Genomic DNA, 16,432 nt, shown 5'->3' with positions numbered 1-16,432 from the left:
GGGGGAGTCCCGGGCCGCCGCCGCCGCGGCGGGGAGGGGATGAGGGAGCCGCGGCCGGTAGCAGCAGCAGCAGCGGCGGCAGCGGCCGCGGCCGGGGGCGGGCGGTGAGCGCTGCGGGGCGCTGTTGCTGTGGCTGTGATTTCTCCGCCGGCCCCCCACCTCACTGGCCTCCCTCCCCCCCTCCGGCCCCCCATCTCACACTCACTCACACACGCTCGGACAGCCCCCCCCCTCCCGCTCCCTCTCGGTGCCGGCCCGGCCGGGGCAGCTCTCCGAACCCTCCCCAACCCCCCGCTCCGGATTGTCTCCTGATTGCCCCGGACCCTTCGCAGCTCCTACCCCCACCCGCGGGGCTGTTTTCGAGAGCCGGCTAAAATGGCTGAGAACTTGCTGGACGGACCGCCCAACCCCAAACGAGCCAAACTCAACTCGCCTGGGTTCTCAGCCAGTGACAATACAGGTGAGGACCGGGGGCCTTTTGGGGGTGGGAGGGCAGGAAGATGGTTGAAAACATAAAGGGTTGGAGTGCCGGGGAAGGGGACCGAAGTGAATCTGATCGAAGCCAAGTGTCCTGGGAGCCTCAGAGGATCGAGATGTAACGTAGCTTTCAGGGGAACTGGGAGAAGGCCCAGCCCGCAGTGAGGGTTAGTAGGCTTAGTGTCCGCGGACCCTGTTTTGAATTACCTGTCACTTTCCACTCCAAAGGTGAGTAGACATTTCAGATCACAGATGAACGGGGGAGGGGGCTTTCTTCCTGGAAAGGCTTTGGGATCGTAGCTAGATGAATGGGATGTTAGCGATGGCCGAGGTGGTGGGTTCCGAAGAGAAGTGATCCTCTTTTTATCTAGTTAGGCATTGCAAAGGGATTCCACGTAAAATTGTTCCCATCTCCCCACTAAACCTTCCCTCACCCTCCGTCTCCCCTTACCTTGATCACATAAATTCTTCCAAGTTTGAAGGAAGGGAGTTAAGTGCGATTGGAAGGCAGTGGAAAAAGATACTCCGATTCAGATTGATTTGCTAGGCTGGGGTGCAACCTTGCACGAGTCTCTCGATGCTAAATGACTTTTCCAAGGAGGAAAAAAAAAAAGTAAGGTGCCGTGTGTTTGTTTTGTGTAGTGATATCAGATGAGTGTATCTGCTGCGGAGTGTTGAAACGTGTGTGTGTGTGTGTGTGTGTGTGTCAGGACTGCATCTTGGTAAGGGAAAGAAACATCCAGGCTGAAAGATTGGTGACTAGAAATATTTTCTGAATCTCCAAGACAGCGACAACATCAATCATAGTTTTTAACTGATAGTGATAACACTTTTAAGTATTGAAATCCAGAAACTTTTTATGTGGTGCAATCTATAATGATAACTTAATCTTTCAAAATTCAAGCTTGTTTCTGGATATAATATTAAGTTACTTTGGAAACTCTATCCCCTCAAATCTTTCCACTCTCCTAAACCTGAAACTTTAATAGTAATATTTCATAAAAGTTACTATGTATTTAATTTTATATTTCTAACAGGGATAGTTTTAAATGGATGTAAGCCAAGTGTCCCATTAAAAATTAAGCTCCTCCTTTGACTAAACTTAATTTAGGTTATTTTAAAAACAAAGTGGTCATCTGCTTTTAAAACTTAAAAATTCTTAGAATTTGATAGAAAAATTCATTGTGATTCAGAATATCTCTTATTGTAAAACCATGCTTATATTCATTAGGACAACTTCTTTGAAGGCTTCTTTAGATAATAACATCTGCAGACTTTTTTTTCATGTCACTAATTTTTGTGTTTTTTTTTAAATGCTCATTACCTTATTCCCTATTACAGCTTTGAGAACTCTTCATATTTCCTCTTTTTGAATATCTTTCTTTGTACTGTAAAAATTCGTCTTGTAGTTACTAGTTTAAGGACATTCTTTCTCAAATGAAACCTTTTCATCTCTGGTGGTAACATCTGAAAATCACTTTATAATGAATGAATCTAAATTGACTTATGTTGCTGCTGCAATGCCTGTAGATGTGCACTCTGAAATGAAACAGTGAAAACACTTGTATCTGACGTAACACAAGAAAACAACTGCATACTTTGCAACAGAAACTTTAGCTTGGCTTTGTTTTTAAATAGTGTCCCATCTTCCAGCCAGTTTTTTTTAATGGCATGTAACATTTGCTATTACTAGTATTGAAAAATGACAAATACTCTTTTGTACAGGTTCTTGAACGGTTAAATGAAAAACATAAACCAATGGGAGAAATGGCACTAGTAAAAATTTAACAAATTTTTAGTTGATTAACTTGGAGTTTATTTTTGATCCTAAATCTTAATTTTTTTTGTGTTTTTTCCTAAGAAATATGAAAACCATAATTTAATCATTTCTTTTCAGCAAAGCACAGTGTAGGTGACTTTGAAATTGTTTGATGAACTTTCTTAAGATAGAATCTTTACCCCTTTTCCTTTTAATTTTGGCATATGAATATGAATTCTTTAAGTAGAAAACAAAGGACCTCAACTTTAGAAATTTGTGCTCTCAAACTGAGTAACCTTAATAGCAGATTTTTGCTTTGGTAGTAGTAGTAGTACTTTAGTTTGTTTTAGACTTTTGTTATATAAAGGGACATAAACTAGTTATACAGCTGCCATAAAGAGTTTTTCAGAAATAGACACCCCAACTATTTCCCGCTACATACTGCTAATCCCAGCAAAGTTCCTTAGGAAAAGGTTTTCACTTTTGTCAATTTTTCTTTCTTTTTATGCCCAACTCTAGGAACAATTGAGGGAGATTTTCTGGTTTCTGAGGATGAAAAACGAAAAATCAAAACTCTTAATAAATAATTATATTACTAGGTAATGCAGATAACCCAAATTTAACTCCACAGACAAACGTCATTCTCATCCTTACTTTAAACCTTAGTCAACATCATTAATATTTGTATGGGGTCCTTTGTAAGGTATTATTATAAAGTAACTTAAACAGCCTTGCTGTTCAGTAGCTAATAATTTGAGACAGTTCATAATGATATGGATAAAGATGTTAGGGATATATATTAAACAGATAAACAACTGTTTAATACATGAAATACACCAGCAAAAGGATGAATGTGTTTTCTGAGATAGGGAAGTGAAGTAATTTCTAGAGAATATGGAATTGGAGAAAATCACTATCCTTACAATTGGAGAAAGCATCTGGTAGAAGTCCCAGGGAGAAATTGGAACTAACTTGGAGTTAGGAGTGTTTAATAAGCTTCATGTGTAGTTTCAGAGATTGAAAGTTTGGATTTGGGAGAAAAGTGGAAATATTGAGTAAATTGAGTCTGTAAAGAATCTGAAAACATAGGGAGTGAGAGGACTGTTACTGGAAACACTACTAAGCTTGGAGTCAGAAGATCTGAATTGGAGTCCTGGCTCTGATGGTTGTATTTGCTAGTTATGTGAGAGTGGACATATCACTTCACCTCTGAGGCCTAGGAGATCTTGAAGGTTGATTCCTGCTCTGACATTTTGTGATTCTGAGGGGAGAAGGAAACAAGCTAGTCTTGGAGAACTTTTACAGTGATTGAATGTAGGAGGATGATCTTGACCCTCTCCCACTCTCAGTTTAGTTTTCATACCCCTCTTAAATCTTAACATGTGAGTATCACACTAGCATCAACTAATATTTATTAAAGACCTACTGCATGTAAGCATTGCACTAAGTTCTATAGATTCAAAGAAACTTAAGATACTTTGTTTCCAAGCGTGGATTACGGGGATATATAGAGGAAACATTAGGAGACAGTATATGGTGAGGGCCAAATGAAAAGTGTGCTCATGTTAAAAAAACGACTTAAGTATTTACAGTATGGTATTTTTTTCTAAGTTGGAGATGATTAAAAAAAAATTTAGATCCAATTGCTCTTGGTCTTCTGGAACTTAGAGTCTAGGAAGGGGTAAAAGATACACAGTATTACCTAAGTGCATTAGAAAGTTGTAAAACAAAGTACTATCTTATGAGCAGTGCTATAGGAGGGTTATTTGGGCTTAGGGAGAGGAGAAGGAGTAGAGCTCTCTGGTCATCCACCTGTTATCCCTGCTCTAGCCCTTTAATCAAGGAGTTGGTAATGAAGGCTTCCTGCAGGAAGCAGGACTGGAACTAAGTTTTGAAGGTAGAAGTTCTAATTAATCATGAAGTGACAAAAGGAGGGGAAGCTGTAGGAAGTACATGAAGCATCCCGATTACATGTTGAAGAACTGTTTAGAACTTTAAGGAAGAAAGCATGGTACAATGTAAAGAGTACTAGATTGGGGATCAGAGGACCTGGATTTGTGTCCTGATTCTGATGTTTACTACCTATAGAACTTTGGGCAAGCTATTTAATTCATGTCCCTTAGTTTCCTCATCTGTAAAATGAAATAATTGGATAAGATGACTTTTAAGGTCCTTTCCAGCTCTAAATTTATGATATTATGATCTGCGTTTTGTAGTATATTTTGTCAGACTTTACATTTCTTTCTCCATAAGCTTCAGCCCACTGTTAAAGGAGTATGGAACTTATTTAGATCAACTTATAACGTACTGTTGTGAAAGCAGCATATTTAATGGCTTTTCAGAGGAAGATACTGGAGAGAAGTCTAAGAAAAAAAATTGATGTGGTGGTAGTAGACTATTTTAAATAGTTTTTCTCCTAGTTCCCAAAGTGCCACATAGGAGTATTTGACTTTATGCCATAGATTTGTTTCTATAAAGTTGTGTGTAAATAGAATATTTATATATTGATTTGACAGGTGGGAGGGAGGGCATTTCCAAAAAGGGAAGAACATGGTGTGAGGGGAAAGACATGGAGGTTTGAGAGTTTGAGAGTACATTGCAAGTTGGAGGAGTAGAGAGGGGGCACATCTAACTAGATCCAAGGTTCGTAACCTTTATTGTGTAAATTTCCTCTTTGGCAGTCTGGTGAAATGTATAGACTCCTCAAAATAATAATTTTAAGTGCGTAAAGTAAAATATATAGGACTGCAAAAGAAGCCAGTGTGAAATAGTTGACAAAGTATATAAAAAGAAAAAAACCCAAAAGATTTGCACTCTCCTTGGGTTAAGAATCCCTGGACTAGACAGTATAGGTGGATGGTAATAATATGAGTCAAACTTGGAAAATTAGGGTACAGCTGAATTTTAAGGAAGGCCTTGAATGCCATGTAATGAAGTTTGAACTCTTTATATAGTGAATAGTAGGGAGCTGTGGTAGATTTTTATTTTATAGGTAGACTGGCCATTTTATTTTTCTCTGAAGTGTTCTGAGTGTTGATGGGACAGACAGCTTCAATTTTAGAATAGATCTGGGGGTAACAAACAAGTTTGGAAGGGGGTGGAAGTATCTGATCTTTACATGTTTCACAGGATTGTGTCTATCCTCTGGATTGTATAGATTACACATTAATCTAGTTTTATATACTGCTGGGGAAGCATATTGGAGTGAAAGATACTGATTTCACAGATGTTCCTGACAACCATGGCTTTCACAGTATTTCCAGTGATGAACTTCTTGGTACCCTTTACCTTGGTTCAGACATGGTTGAAACACTTCATTGAAGCTTTTTGATTAGGGAGTAACATGACTATAACTGTGCATAAAAGAAAGATTAGTGTGATAGCAATATATGAAATTTGGAGGAGAGATTGATGATGGGAATACCTATTAGGTTATTCAGCTATCGAGGATGATGGTAATGAAATGAGGAGTAGTAAGGTGATGTGGAAGTGGAAATAGAAAGGAAATGATAAAAGAGATTCCTGAGGTGGATTCAGTATGATTTGGTAGTTAATTGGATGTTAGAAGAGAGGGAACAATTAAGAATAATCCCAAAGTTAAAAACAAGGGAAACAAGACTCTGTGGTGCTACAGAGAAAATGCAAGTTAGAGGGAGGGACAGGTAGAGTGGCAAAGATAATCAGGATTTTTGGACATAATTGAATTTAAGGTACTGATGGATCATCCCTGTAAGAGAGATTCTGAAGGCAGAACAGGATAGAGGAAAAAGGAATGAAAAGGTCATGGGATTTAAAAAAAAAAAGGAACTTGAGAGTTTTTCTGGAAAGCAGTCTCAACATGAGTTAAAAGTATATAGTTTGAAGGACTGTCACATGGAAGAGTGATTAGATTTGTTTTATTTGGCCCTGGGTCAGAAGTAGAAGCAAGCAGTGTGTATTTATCCTTCGTTGCTGAAGAAGACCATGCCATCAGAGAAATAATGACATGACTTGCCCTTGACTTTGTTTTGAGTGAGGCAGGACTGTGTAGGTCACCAGCCTCACTTCTCCAGAGCCATCTGAATTCAGTGACCAGATATTTATCAGGATGACTGGAGGTGATCCAGAATGAGGCAGTTGGGGTTAAGTGACTTACCCAAGGTCACACAGCTAGTGAGTGTCAAGTGTCTGAGGTGAGATTTGAACGGCAGAAATTTTGTAGAGGTTCATTAAGGTTTAGTATAAGGGAATACTTTAAAAGGAGCACCTTTTCCCATCACTAGAGATCTTTAAATGGAGGCTGGAATGGCACTTGTCAGAGGTGTTGCAGAGTGTTTCCTGCTCAGCTATGAGTAGAGTGAGTATTGACTTATTTCTCACTTCAAGATTCTGAGATACCTTATCCAAGAAGACCTGTTGTAAATATTATACTTTTGTAAATTTCATTTTTCATACTCATTCAGCAAGCATTTGTCAAACACTTGGTAAGGCACAAGGAAAAACTGTGATCTCAAGAAACTTACATATGTTGATTTTCTTTAAGTGAGGTATACAGATATTACTACACTCAAATAGCTTTGTGACCTTAATTGATTTGAGAGTTCCCTCCAGTGATTGCTAATCATCTATTCCTGGACATCCTGTATAGACTTATTGTTCTCCCAAAAGTTTACTACAGGTGATCTATCCAACTTCCAACAAGAAGATATAGGTGGAGAACTGTGATCTTCTTCTACCTATCATCTCTCATTCTTTTATCCTTACTAAAGTCATTTCCCATTCCCATCTTTAATGGAATTCTGTGATTATAACCTTTAATCCTGTTCTTGGGAGTTCCTAGTTATATGTTGCAGCTTGCTCACACACAGTAGTGCCTGGCCATTTCCCTCTCTGTGAAGCTTATCTTTAGTTGTTTGGCATACCTGGTGTTCTAGGTTGATGCCATAAAGCAGCATTAATAATTGTATTGAAAAGATGGACCTTTGCTATCATAAGAAGTTTGGAATCAGTATATGTAAGTCCAAAACAATATGGTACTTGGCATATGTCAACAATGTAACTATCACAAGTCAAAGATGTAATAACTATCTAGTTTTAAAACTTATCTACCTAGGTTTAAGAATCTTTGTGTGCTTTTATATTTGCTTTTCATATGTATCACAGGGATGGGTCATGGGTCAACAACTGGGCCTTGACCCAGTTGTTTGGATTGTCTGATTTTCACAGTAATGCTAATGTTCTCATCATAGGTGCATATCATTGAGATTTGGTAGGATTTTTTCAAAAATTACCAAATAGGCTTTAAAATTAGTATTTTATCTAGAATATTGTTAGTTTTCCTTCTAAAAAGACAGTTTTTTATTTCATACGGTAAATAGAAGCCTGAAGGAGTCAAACTTAAGTATATAAGGTACAATGTGTTTAGAACATACTTTTTGTACTTAAATTATTTTGATTTGTTTGTATATTTCTTAAACATAATTGAAACAATCAAAAAAGTATTCAATAGTTAATTATCCTTTTTTCAAGTGCTCTACATAAAACATAAATGTATTGTGAATTTTTGTGCAGACTTGTCAATGGTAATAGTAATTTTTTTTTGTAATGCGTCTGAAAAAATAAGTAGTTAAAATAGTTTGACTAAAATAGAACTATCCTGTTAAGTTGAAATAATTATATTTGAAGAGTTATGGAATCATATCTTAAATCAGGGCTTCATTCTACTCTAGTCACTATTACTATACCACAGTTTAATTCTACCTAGTGATGTATTCTAGGAGACTCCATTGCAGTTTAAACATTAAGAGTTTTAAAAAGTGGTTAATTAGCTAATGAAAATTTCTGAGGTTTTGTGACAGCATTCTGAAGTCCCCATTGAAGAGCATAGTATGAAATAAATATTGTATGAAATCATATGGTTTCTTAGTTGGGAAGGAACTTAAGAGATTTAATCTAGTTTGTTTATTTTATTTTACAAATAATAAACTGACACCTGAAAATGAGATTTGCCCAGGATCACCACGGTAGTTAATAGTAGTGGAACTGGTTCAACAACTGAGACTTATGAGTGCCAAGCCTTAGGTCTGCCATGTTCTTCCCATTGCACCAAGATGCCAGTCTACACTTTAGAAATTTAAAAAAAGCATTTTCTTTTTTAAATGTTGGTATTTTCTCTCTGTCTCTATCTCTTTCCATATGTCTTTACCACTATAAAACTCTCATTTGTAACAAATAAATACAATTCAGGAAATAAGATAAATGCATTGGACCAGTTTGCAAATGTATGCTTCATTCTGTGTGCCAAGAGGTAAGGTTCACTATCAGTTCTCTGCAATCACATTTAGATACTACATTGGTCAGTTTTGAATTCTTAACTGTGATTGTAGTATATTGTTCTGTTAGCTCTATATCAGTTATTCAGACCTCAGGTTTCTCCAAGTTCTTTGTGTTTGTCATTTTTTTTTCTGTCACAGTGTTCTGGAGAGTAATAACATTTGCACCTACACTACTCAGTTAACAGTGGGTAGTGATGTGGTAGAGGATCATGGAAAGTTTTATGGAGGAGATGATATCCTGGAGAGCCTTGGAACAATGATAATGATTCTGAGAGGCAAGAAGGGAGAAACACTTCCCACTCCTGGGGTAGGAAGGTACATGCACAGGAAATGGTTTGCCAAGGTTGAGGAACAACTAGTGTGGTTTAATTGGAACCAAAATGGAAGTAATAAGAAATAAACCTGGAAAAGTGGGTTGGAGACATTGTTGAAGGTCTTAAATGCCAGGATGAAGATTTTGATTCATCCTAGAGTCAGTTGTGGAACCATGGAAGATTTTTGAGCTGTGAAATGTTCTAGACCTTTGCTTTAGGAAGATCATTTTTGCAGTTTTGTTAGCGAAGGGAGAGACAAAGCAGGGAGACCAATTTAGAAGGCTGTTGGCAATAGTTGAGGCAAGGGCTATTAAATGCCTGAGCTAGGGTTGTGAGAGTACAGAGGAGGGCATGGCTGAAGAGGTAGAATCTGTAAAACTTGGCCTTGAATTGACTATGAGAAGTGACAGAGAAAGGGAAGGGAGACCTCTAAGTATGTGGGGTTATTGAAAGAAAAAGTATGGATTAATGGTGGATTTAGTGGGGTGCAAGGTATTTTGAACATTTTTAGTTTCATTCTTCTCAAATTTGCTTTGACTAGTTCATCCTATCCTTTCAACATCTGAGTCTTTTGTTTTTATACCCTGAGTTTTATACCCTTAGTTTTTGTACCCTGAGACTGAAATGCTCTTCTTATACCAGGGTGCCATTTTTTCTCTCCTCATTGAAGCAACTCCTGACAGCTTGAGTTTTCCAGAAGAAATATGACAATTTCCCTAATAACCTAATCTAGTGTTAAAGATTGTCAGTAGTAGAAAATTCCTAAATCACTTATGCAGCAATTTAAATTAGGCTTTTAGTTTTATCTCCAATGGAAAGAGACAATGAGCAGCTGCATATATAATCCCATAATTATTGTTAACTTTTAAATTTGAAAAAGCAAAATTATTTTTGAACTACAAGATAAAAGCAAAAGGCACATTGCTTTTTTCTCTAATATTATTTTATAGAGGGACTTAGCTATTATTAGATGTGGTTGCTTTTCAGTTGTGTTTGTCTATGTGTAGAATGAGTATTGAATTTGGAGTCAGAAGACCTTTATCATATCAGAAGACTAGGCTTTTAATATCAGCATTACACACTTTTTCTGGGATTCTAGGCAAGTAACTTCAACTCTTTGGTCTGTATTTCCCTCATTTGTAAAATGAAGATATTGGATTAGATAATCTTCAGGGTTTTTTGGAGCCCTAATATAAAATTCAGTAATGCTATGAGAGTTTGAGAGGGGTATCTACCCATCTTCAGAGGCAACCATTTTCATCTTTGGACATATCTAACTGAGAAAGTATTTTTTGTGTCAATGCAGAGTCTTTCTCTCAATCAGCTTATCTAGTTTTGTCATCTGAGGGCACAAAAGAAACAAATAATATGATTTTAAGCCCTTCTCTCCCATTCTTCAGAATTCTGATTGTTCTCTGGATATAGTGCATATACTCTTGTCTTTCTTAAATGCAGCTTCCACAGTTAAACACAATATCCAGATCTGAATGCTGTGAGACTTTAATCTTTGATGGTTCAGTCAATAAAAATTCATTGGCAATTGCTATGTGCCTGGCACGGTGCTAGATTCTGGGGATAAAAGACAAAAAAGGAAACAGTCTCTGCCCTCAGGGAGATTACTTTCTCTGTGGGAAGAAAGTATTGTACACTCTAGGTAAATATGTGTCTAAAACATATTCATGATAATTTTGGTGGAGTGAGGGATCCGTAATAACAGCTGGGAAATCCAGAAGATCTCATGTAGGAGATAGCATTTGAGTTGAGCTTTGAAAGAAAACAGGGATTCTAAAAAACTGAGTTGAGGAGGCAACGCATTCCAGACAAGAGGAAAAGACTGCATAGAGGTAGGAGATGAATTATTGTTTGTAAAAAACATCAGAGGACCAAATTAGCTAAATGGGAGAGTTTGTGAGTGAGAGTAATACAAAATAAGTTTGGGATTCTGTATGGTTACTAAAGGCAGTGATTGGGGAGAGCCTAAATAAAGCTTATTGATGAGGGGAGGGGCATATTCCGAACTATGATTTGGGAATAGAGACCATTGCTGTAATTCACTTTACAAGGGGATAAAATAATCTAAACTAGAGTGTTGGCCACTGTATGACTGAAAGAAGAGGACAGAAGACAAAAAGTGAGAGATGCAGAGGTGTCTAAAAGGATAATAGTGCAAGAAGAGCTTATTAGGATTTTTTGATTGCCATGTTAATTTTTTTGAAATTAATATTGAACTTTTAGTCCATTAAAATCTGAGGTCTTTTAATGTACAATATTGTTTAGCTATGGATCCCTCATTCTTTTATGATCTCTTGTTAAGAATTCTCTCCCTAGCCGTAACTGTGTAAGGTGCCTCCCTCCTTTCTGTTAATTTGTTTGTTTTGTGATTATCCTTTTATCTTTAGGTTTTATGTCCATTTGTGGCTTAAAGTGGTATTTGATTTTAATATTCTGGGGTAAAAAATTCTTCTAAAACACTGTTCTATTAGTTTTTGTCAAATAGAGAGTTCTTAACCTGCGAGTTGATATCCTTGGGTTTACGGAATGCTATGGCCAATTTCTTGTGGGTTTTTTTAATGTAGTCTCTTCCACTGATCAACTTTTCTCTTTGTTAACCAATATCAAATGATTTTTGATGATTTTGATGATTACTTCTTTTTAGTATAGTTTGAGCTTTGATAATCATGTAACTTATTCTTGCTGTTCATTATTTCTCTTTAAATTTTTTGTCATTTGTTCTTCTAAATGCATATTGTTGTCTAGTTCAATAGAATAGCCTTTCAGTTTAGTTAGATGGCAACACATTTAAACTTAAATACTTTCACCAATCACAAACAATGAACATCTCTTTAGTTGTTTAAATCTATTTCTACAAAGAGTATTTTGTAGTTGTATTTACATAAATCCTGCCTTTAATTTATGTTTTGTAAATTTGGGTTTTTGTTTCTTGCAGTCAGATGATCATGCCCATATGTTTGTCTTGTAAGCTTTTTGAAACCCTAGTTAAACACAGTTTTAACTTTAATTAGAAAGGCTATGTGACTATTTCATGTGTCAGAAAAATAGCAGAATAGCAAATACGTTTGGTATAAGCTTTTTAGTAACATTTAATCAAACTGAGTGATAAGCAACCAACTCAAAAAGTGTGAAATAATCAGGTTTTTTCACAAATATGAATCTGGGTATAATTTTTTTGGGAGAGAATATTCTGAATATGTGACATTGGAAACTCCTGTTGAAAGGAATTGTTTTGATAGTCTTCTAGTGTCATATAAATACAAACCATTTTATGTAGTGGTTTGCAAATTTGAAAGTTCATATGTTTTGAAAATTTATATATTGGAGAAAGAAGTATCATCTCTTTTCCTCAGACTGAGTTTTATCAATATTTTATCACTTGATTAAAAGTAACAACTTATAGTTCTAAAATTCAAGGGAACTTCTCTAAACAGTTGAATGCTATATTAGTACTTTAGCTTTATAGCTCATAGAAAAAATAAGACTCTAAAAGTGAATATAGGAGATTAGTACAGAGTGCCTCAATTCAACATAAGAATCCAGTGACGGTGAAGAAATTGAGCTGTGATGTCTTCTTTTTGATGTATTCTAATGTTAATCATCTTTAAGAGTGCCGTCTATATTCAAATTCATTTCTTCTTGTTCAGCTACAAATGACCAGAAAAAGTTACCCATTCAAGTCTCTATTAAGAACACAGATATTATGAGGATATTCTTTTATTTCTGTATACATCCTAGCACAACTTTTAAGTTTTCTTGAGAGTTACTCTTTGAACCACTTGGGGAGAAAGTAAGATGCTGTCATGTAAGGTAAATAATTAAATGAAAGGTAAGCAGCTTCATTTATGTAAAGTATGTTATGGAATTAACATAAGGCCTAATTTATTGTTGTTGAATAAGTTACATATGTGTGTATACACAAATTTCAGTTTATGTAATAGTCATGTGAATTGATTTTTGTATTAAAGCTGTTCTGCTCTTGGCCACAATTTCTAACACTAGTTCCTTTTTCTTTTTTTAAAATTTAAATATTTATTTTCAGTTTTCAACGTTCACTTTCATCAGTTTTAAATTTTCTCCCTCTTCTTCTCCCCTCCCTCCCCAATATGGCATGCAATCCAATATGGGCTCTACACATAACCTTCTTATTAAATCTAACACTAGTTTCTTTTGCTTTCCTTAACCCTTTCCTCTGAATAATGCTGATTAATAATTACTGAAAAATTATTTACATGGCTATATGAAAATAATTTATATAAATTTCTCATGCAGATAACTTTTAGTAGCCTTTTATTACATACCAAATTCACATAAATGTTTGTTGAGTTTAAAATCCTTTATATGAGCTGCTAGGCCCTCCACCACTATAGAAACTTAATTTCATGTAATCATCTACTTCAAACAATGCTACTTGCTCTTACTCATGCTTAATTTGCTTGTTCCCATTTCTGTAGTTTTGCACATGTCTTTCCTCATTTTTCTCCCTGTTAATCTGTGCCTTTTCTCTCAAAAACATTTGTCACTTTTCATGAGCTTCCTTTATTACTCCTTCTCTGATGATTGTACTTTCCTGTAGCATTTATGTATTATGCTAATTTAAGTTTGTTTCTGTATTTTCTGTGTTTTAAAACACATCCCTGTCCTTTTTCTTCATTTGCACCTATCTCCCTTGTTCCCATTAATCTCGTAGGTCCCCAGATTGTTGATTGACAGTTAGTGATGTCAGTGTAACAAATAGTGCTTAGTGAATTGGAGGAAGTCCTTCCCTTTACTTGGTCTGAGTAAATGTACCATAGGCCTTAAGACAAAAGGCTGAATGAAAATGTTTGTTAAAAGTTCTATTATCTCTGACAAACATAAGTATAAAGTTGAACCAACCCCTGAATAATAGTTTTATGTCTTTTACATAGAGGAAAACCTCATGAATTTGTAGTATTTGGGGTTAGATCAATCTAAATTGGTGAAAAAGTGTTAATTATAGAATTTTTTTTGAAAATCAGATTTATTTTTCTAATACTGATCAATTCAAATCAACATACTGGATAAATGCTCTATGGTATGGTTAAAATGAATGAATAATTATTGGTAAAGTATCATAAAGTCATCAAGTATTAAGAGTTGGGTGGTATTTAGAGATCATCTATAGTGGAAACATTTAAGGAATAAACAAACAGGCTCAGAGAGAGGTGCCTAAGCTTAGAGACCTGAATAGTTATTAGTGGCACAGTTAAGTCTAGGTCTCCTGATTGACTCCTGGGAACAGAAAATTTATGATTTTATAGTTACTTGAATCCTTGAGAAGTTAACTTGTTTTACAAAATGCCTTTCTTAAGATAACACTGTAAGTATAGCATGGTTATTTCCATTTGACAGAGCAGGGAACAATAATAGTCATAGTAAGCTGACATGTACAACTCAAGGTACTTTATTTATGTACATTTTCTTAGTTGGGCCCTACAGCATTGCTGTGAGGTAGGAGCTCAATATCATCTTCATTTTACAGATGAGGAAATTAAGGGATTTAACTTGAGATTTAACTGAGTTTTAAATGACTTGGACAGATTGTAAGCGTCCGAGGCGAGATTTTGAATTCAGGTAGGGATTCAGATTTATTTTGACTGAAGGTCCAGGAACACATGCTCTGTGCTACACTGCACAGAGGTGAAGTGATTTTCTCTTAGAATCTTTTAGAGAAGGATCGTTTTGTTCCTTGCACTTGTATATCTAGTCCCTACACAATTCCAGGCACAAAGTAGTCAATCAATAAATGTCAACTGATTGCCTATAGGCATAAATCTAGTGTGTGTCAGAGCCAGGAATTGAACCTGGGTTCTTTGACACAAAGTCTAGTATAGTATGCTTACATTCTTTCCCCCCCTTAAATATTTAGTATTAAAATTAAAAAATTAAACACCAAAAAGGAGCATCTCTATACACACAGCAGAAGAATCCCTATTTCATACTTTTTGCTTTTAAAATAATAGTATATGATTTTAAGTTTTTGATACTTTAAAAATTGTACTTGTCTTCAACATCCTTCTGTGATACATGTTACAATGGCCTTTTTTCCCCCATTACTCAGGTCAGATCTTCCCCCAGTTAAAAATGAGGGGAAACGAAAGAGAAAACCCTTGTTAACAAGTAAGTATAGTTTAGGAAAATGAATCCCCACAGTGACTACATCCAGGAATGAATGTCCTTTGCACTTTGATCCAATCACCTCTTTGTCAGGGGGTCATGCTTTGATCAGAGTTTTCATAGTTGTTTTTCTTTACAATGTTTCTGTCCTTTTGTGTGAATTGTTCTAGTTCTGCTCACTTCACTTTGCCTGCTAGGATTCTCTGAAGTCATCTCTTTCATTATTTCAGGCAAAATAATATTCTACAACATTCGTATATTACAATTTGTTCAGCCATTTTTCATTTGTCTAAGAAGCAACCTCAGACATTTCCTACCCCTTTTAAATACCTGCTTCAGGATCAGAAAGTTCATTTTGCTTGTGACTATTCCTTCCTCAGTATTATCCTCATTGTTAGCCCTTCATTTGTCCCTCCCCTTGAGTTTGATTTATTTCTATGCCAAATCACGTTTGTATGTTCAACTTTCCTTGGTCCATTTCGGATAAGATTGAAGTTCATCCAGTGCCCATTTCCCTCACCTCTTCCTCCATGTTTGCATACTCTTCTTAGCCCAGTTATGATAAATAACAAGTTCCTCAGCACCTTTTTCCTCTTTTCTATTCTGTTGTATTCCTCTTTTTACCCTCTTTCCTTTTTTGAAACTTAGAACAGAGCCAGTCCAACTCTAGAATCTTTGTTTTTCTTAATAACTCCCTCAGTACCCTTTGAAGACTTTAAGGTTTTGAAGGGATGTTTATTTTTTCCACTCTCTTTTGCCTCCTCCCCTGCCCCCATTAGAATGTTATTACTCCATCATCATATAGCCCCTTCAAATTGCTTAAGTAAATTTAGCCTTCTAGGTTTCTCTGTCCTCTGGCATTTGTGTTTCAGTGCCCCTACCCAGCTCTGGTCTTTTCCTCAGAAATGTTTGAGTCCTCTGTTGCATTAAAGATCCATTTTTTTCCACTCTTGCTTTGCAGAACAGGTTATTTTGTATTGTAACTCTATCCTTTGCCTTTTGGGATATTGTATTCTAAAGTGTCCTCTGCTGTTGCTGTTTGTTTTGTTTTCAAGGAAACTAGATGATTCAGTAAAGAGCTGGACCTACAGGAAGACCTGAGTTCAAATGCCACCCCAGATAGTAGCTATGTTGCTCTGAGCCAATCACGTAATCTGTTTGCTGCTTCAGTTTCTTTAGTTGTAAAATGGGGATATTTGTACTTACCTCTCAGGGTTTTTGTGGTAATCAAATGAGATGGTTGTAGAGCAGTTCACAAACCTTACAATACTTTATAAATGCTGTTTTTGTTATTATGATTATTTTAGTAGACACTGCCAAGTCTTGTGTGATCCTGATTGTAGTTTCTTGAGACTGCTTCTTCTTGATGCTTACAGTACTTTTTTCTTTCACATAGGAGCTCTGTATTTTGGCCATGG

General features: G+C 36.2%; 1 protein-coding gene across 4 annotated transcripts in view; it reads left to right on the top strand.

Annotated features, from left to right (window-relative positions):
* Positions 1-260: 260 nt before the first annotated feature.
* CREBBP (CREB binding protein) overlaps positions 261-16,432 on the top strand; it is a 170,751-nt gene continuing 154,579 nt past the window's right edge. For all 4 annotated transcript variants that reach the window (XM_072603295.1, XM_072603278.1, XM_072603285.1 and 1 more), the window contains exon 1: positions 261-460. In XM_072603295.1, coding sequence (XP_072459396.1) covers positions 376-460 — 85 coding nt within the window. In that variant the 5' untranslated portion in view covers positions 261-375. The remainder of the gene's footprint in view (positions 461-16,432) is intronic.

Source organism: Notamacropus eugenii, chromosome 1 (assembly GCF_028372415.1).
Source record: "Notamacropus eugenii isolate mMacEug1 chromosome 1, mMacEug1.pri_v2, whole genome shotgun sequence".
NCBI classification, from domain to species: domain Eukaryota; kingdom Metazoa; phylum Chordata; class Mammalia; order Diprotodontia; family Macropodidae; genus Notamacropus; species Notamacropus eugenii.
The sequence above is the reverse complement of the archived record's forward strand: the minus strand, read 5'-3'. Positions and strand labels throughout refer to the sequence as shown.